Consider the following 4,183-nt stretch of genomic DNA (forward strand, 5'->3'; position numbering starts at 1 on the left):
TTCCTATCATTTGCAGATTTCACTAATCAGGAAGTGCTGTGAGAGCTAGGGACCTAGAGATTAGACAGACAGAGAGGCCAAGTTTGGGAACCACAAAAAGCACTGCATCTGGGAAAAGATCAAGGAGCGTGTGTGGGAGAGCGGGGGGTAGGAATCATTTTGTAAAGCAAAGATAATTAGAGGCAGCAGTGCCAGAACCTAGTGGGTGACTATGGACCAGTTTTGCTAAAACAGTTTTCAGAACAGGAGCAGGTCAAGCTGGCCAGTGCAGAGGCAGGTCTAGAAAGACTAAATTAGGGGCACACCAAGAACAGCAAAGCTGTTGCAGGACACGGCAGCATAGAAGGCAGAAGCATTAGCTGTGGTACGGTGGAAGAGGACCCGTACTTGCTGCCAAACTTACAGCTTTGAGTGAATTCCAGTCAGCCAAGACCCTGAATTGAAAGAGTTTAAGCCCCCCCAACAAACCATCACCAGTTTCAAGTTGCTTATTTCTGTCCCAGTGTTCCACAAAACACCATTAAGACAGCAGTGAAACGAATTACTCCGCAATTCATCTACTTCTTGTATGTGTAATCTCACGCGTACATTGAAGAGAGATGACAACTGGGGAATGGAAGGCCGGGGTGGGGGGGGAGTGGGAGAAAGGAAGTCACCCAAGGTGATCTGTACTGGTGTCTTTTTTTAAAGACACCAGTACAGAAGAGAGAGACCAAAACCCTGGTAGAAGGGCTGCAATCTAAGGCACACACCTGGCTTGAGAGGCTACTCTGCATCCGCTGCAGTTCTGACCCTTTTCCATAGGGCAGGACTCCATCCTGGAATGAGCCTTTACAGCTAAGATGCCTCTTCTCCCCATGCCCCTTTTGTGTAGAATTACAGGAAATGCTTAGCAGGCATGACCCACCTATCAATACCTCTTGCTGACACTACTCCAAACAAGGACAGTAGAAGAGACCCTCTATAAACACTGTGGCCATTGATCAAAACCATTTTGGTTTACTTTGAGTCCTTGATGGTACAGCTATACCCTAACTGCAGACTGGCCACACCTGTACCCAACCAGAAGGAGATTTTCTGTTAAATGGAAGGGGCAACACTTATTCTCCTTTGCCAGCTCTGTCCCTCCCCAGAGACACATGCTTGAGCCCACTGTAGATGCTAGTCTTCTCCAAGGCAGCCAGCCCTGTTCTAGCCGGAGTTGTCATTTTTGGAACGACCAAGCTTCCCCGATTTCTCACACTGCAAAAGAACATTGTCACAGTGCAAAATGTTATTTGAAGGACACTGGGCTTTCCAGTGCCCACTCCACTAATTGAGAACTATGCAACCCTCAGCAGAGGCAGCACTGAGAAGTGACATTAAAAAGATGCTAACAAGCATTGTAGAAAGTAATTTTTGCAAAAACTGGGCAAGCTACAGGATACACCCAGAAGCAGCCAAAATAGAATTAGGTTTTGCCAGTTCTGTAACCTGGCACACTGGGCTGGAGCATCATGGATTTCCCCGTGGGGCTTCACAGGCCAATGAATAGTCAAATTGGGTGCGTGGTACCATTCCTGCTGGACTGGTATTTTCCATTAGCACTTCTTCCTGCATCATGAGAATATTAGCCAGATGTGCCTATTCTCTGTAGACCTACAGGGGTGTACATAAAAGAAAGTGCCCCCCAGAAAGACAGAAACCCGTGGTTCAGTCAGCTCACTAGACACTGCATGTGTGCTGTGCAGTGTCACTGCTCCCCCACCATCAGATCTCTTGCATGCCATGCGCTATAGAGGGTTTAGCCAGAAAAGAAGATTCTCTACCTAGAAACAGAAAAAATTCAAAAGAAAGAGCAGGTGTCATCCATCATGGACTGCTGGACTCCATTTCACTCCGCTCACCGCTAACACCTCCAAGTCGCTATGCAAGTGGTATTGTACATTCTCATAGCCCCCACCAAGCGATTCTACATTGAACAGAGCACCTCGGAGGATTATATTGATCCAGACAGTAGCACACACTACCTATACGCAGGGATCATTTGCGCAACGCTCCAGGGTGGAAAAAGAACATGGCCACCATTCTGCGCCAGCCCTGCTACACGACTCTCCAGGAGGGGGGAGGGAAGAAAAGCATCTGTTACGTGAAAGATGGAGAACGGTGCCTCACTGCATTCCCACAGCAATGCGCAAAGAATGGTTCAGACTGCGCATGGAAGGCCACCATCTTTGGGCTTTCTTCAGAGATGCCTTGGAACCGGACAGAGTTCAGGAGGGCGCAGGCAGCCATTACCAGCGATTCCCAGAGGGAGAGACCGACATTCAGGTAGTGGTGGACACTACAGCAGCCAATGGGAGCTCTCCCGCCACCCGCAGCACATAGCTATGAGGAAGCAGGAATAATGCAGCCATCCAGCTGTGCTGTACAGATTACACCTAGGGGAACAATGCCTCAGTTCAACCCCTCTGCCCCCACAGGACTGTAAGAGTCACCGTCACCAACTGCTTGGTGTAGCACAGAACCAGGTGGAGTCCACCCAAGAGAGTCGGGGGAGGAGAATAGCAAACTTGACATCCCTCCTGTGCTTTCTCCATCCCATACACAGCTCTGTCTCATCCAAACAGCTGCTGTAAAGCTCACGGGTCTCCAATATATAGACAGGCAAATGCATGCTTACATCTCAGCAAGCAGAGGCAGCCTGGACATCCACACAAGTTCCAGGTCTTGAAAGGCTGCAGGGCACAGGGGTCCTTTGAGTCATGGGAGGTTTGGCACCCAGTCTGGAGTAGGAGTAGGCACCCTAAACCTGCTCCCCACCACCCATCAGAGCACTAGCACCATCGTACACCTGGCCAGCAGATTCCTCCCCACCAAGGTCAAGGCAGGGGGGTGGGGTGGGAGGGAGAAAAGCCACATTACAGGTCAGATGATGTTTCCAGACCTCTTAGCCTGGTCTACAAGAAAAAAAGTCACCAGGGCTGGGGAAGCCTCAGCATATTCCCAGGTGTACAGGATGCCACATTCAAAGCACCATATTGTCCCCCATCATGTGTTAGGAATCCTTGCATGACAAAAGGCAGCTCAACCAGGCACCCGTTAAGAGTGGCACTTCAGAGCCCACCCCTATGGTGATGGAACTGGGGTAATTTGGTGGCATTCAACATTCCCCCCACATTTCCCAAAGTTTCCCTCACCGTAGACCACAGGTGACCGGGTAGAGAGAAGGGGTGTTTACTCTTCTCCTCAAGAGGGGCTGTGCAGTAGACCCTTGACCAGCCACCCCAGGGAGAGTCCCCTACACTACAGACATGAGTAGCATCTTTTCACTACTGCAGGTACTCAGTCCTTCCCGTAAGAAGGCAATGGAGGGGCTGCCAGGCCTGAGAGTTGAGCAAGGGGATTGCTTGCCTGCCAAGACAGCCTGCTTTCCCCTAGTTTCTCTGTGAACCAGAGAGCAGCTAGCATTAAACAGGGGGGTGGGGAAGGAACCCACAACAAGCCCACCCGTGGTGCCAAGCCTGAAGACAAACATTTCATCCCCCCACTCAGAGCTGGGCATGCAGCACAAGTCCCACAAAACTTGGAGCAGCTTCGCTCTGCGCCGTGAGCCGCCTGCACAAGAGATGCTTAGAAAAAGTTTAAGTTTCTTTTCTTTTTTCTTCCTTTGCCTGTTGTTCCCTCAGTTAGGCCCTTCCTGGTCCGGCTCCCCAGCCCAGACAAGCCACGTGCAGTGCTTCTGCATCCCGGGGCACCTCTGCACAGCAGGCAGATGTGAAGGATGGAGGAGCCCCCACAGCTCCTACGCCAGCACCCACAACAGGGGCAGGAAGAGTCCAGCACAGCTGGAGATGGGCCAGGCCAGCCAAGGAGCCACAGGGCAGCCCATGCCCCAACACCAGCGCAACCAAGCCCTGGGCTCTGCCCCCTCCTCCAGGACCCCCAAGCCCCCAGGACCCAGCCCCATCTGCTCGGGAAGAGGCCAGCTGGCCAGGGCGAGGGCCAGCCCCTACCTCTTCCTCGATGTTGGTGGTGCTGTTGCTGTGCTCGCCCTCCTTGTTGAGGCTGCTCATGGTGGGGGCGGCGGGGCAGAGCGGGCTCGCCCGGCTCCTCGGGACCGTCTTTGTGCAGAGACCGCACGGGACGAGGGGGGTTGCTTTTTCCGCCCCCCTCTTCCGTCCTCTCTGTCTCTCGCTCGCTC

At 52.3% G+C, this 4,183-nt stretch overlaps 1 protein-coding gene across 5 annotated transcripts in view; it reads right to left on the reverse strand.

The window, feature by feature from the left end:
- Positions 1 to 4,177, reverse strand: part of RBPMS2 (RNA binding protein, mRNA processing factor 2) — a 48,465-nt gene extending 44,288 nt beyond the window's left edge. For all 5 annotated transcript variants that reach the window (XR_003093223.1, XR_003093222.1, XM_014518343.2 and 2 more), the window contains exon 1: positions 3,996 to 4,177. Coding sequence is in view for 3 of the 5 variants with exons in the window: in XM_014518343.2 (XP_014373829.1) it covers positions 3,996 to 4,055 (60 nt within the window). In the remaining 2 variants the exon portion in view is untranslated. The remainder of the gene's footprint in view (positions 1 to 3,995) is intronic.
- Between the last annotated feature and the right edge of the window lie 6 nt (positions 4,178 to 4,183).

This window comes from Alligator sinensis, unplaced genomic scaffold, assembly GCF_000455745.1.
Source record: "Alligator sinensis unplaced genomic scaffold, ASM45574v1 scaffold1097_1, whole genome shotgun sequence".
Lineage (NCBI taxonomy): Eukaryota > Metazoa > Chordata > Crocodylia > Alligatoridae > Alligator > Alligator sinensis.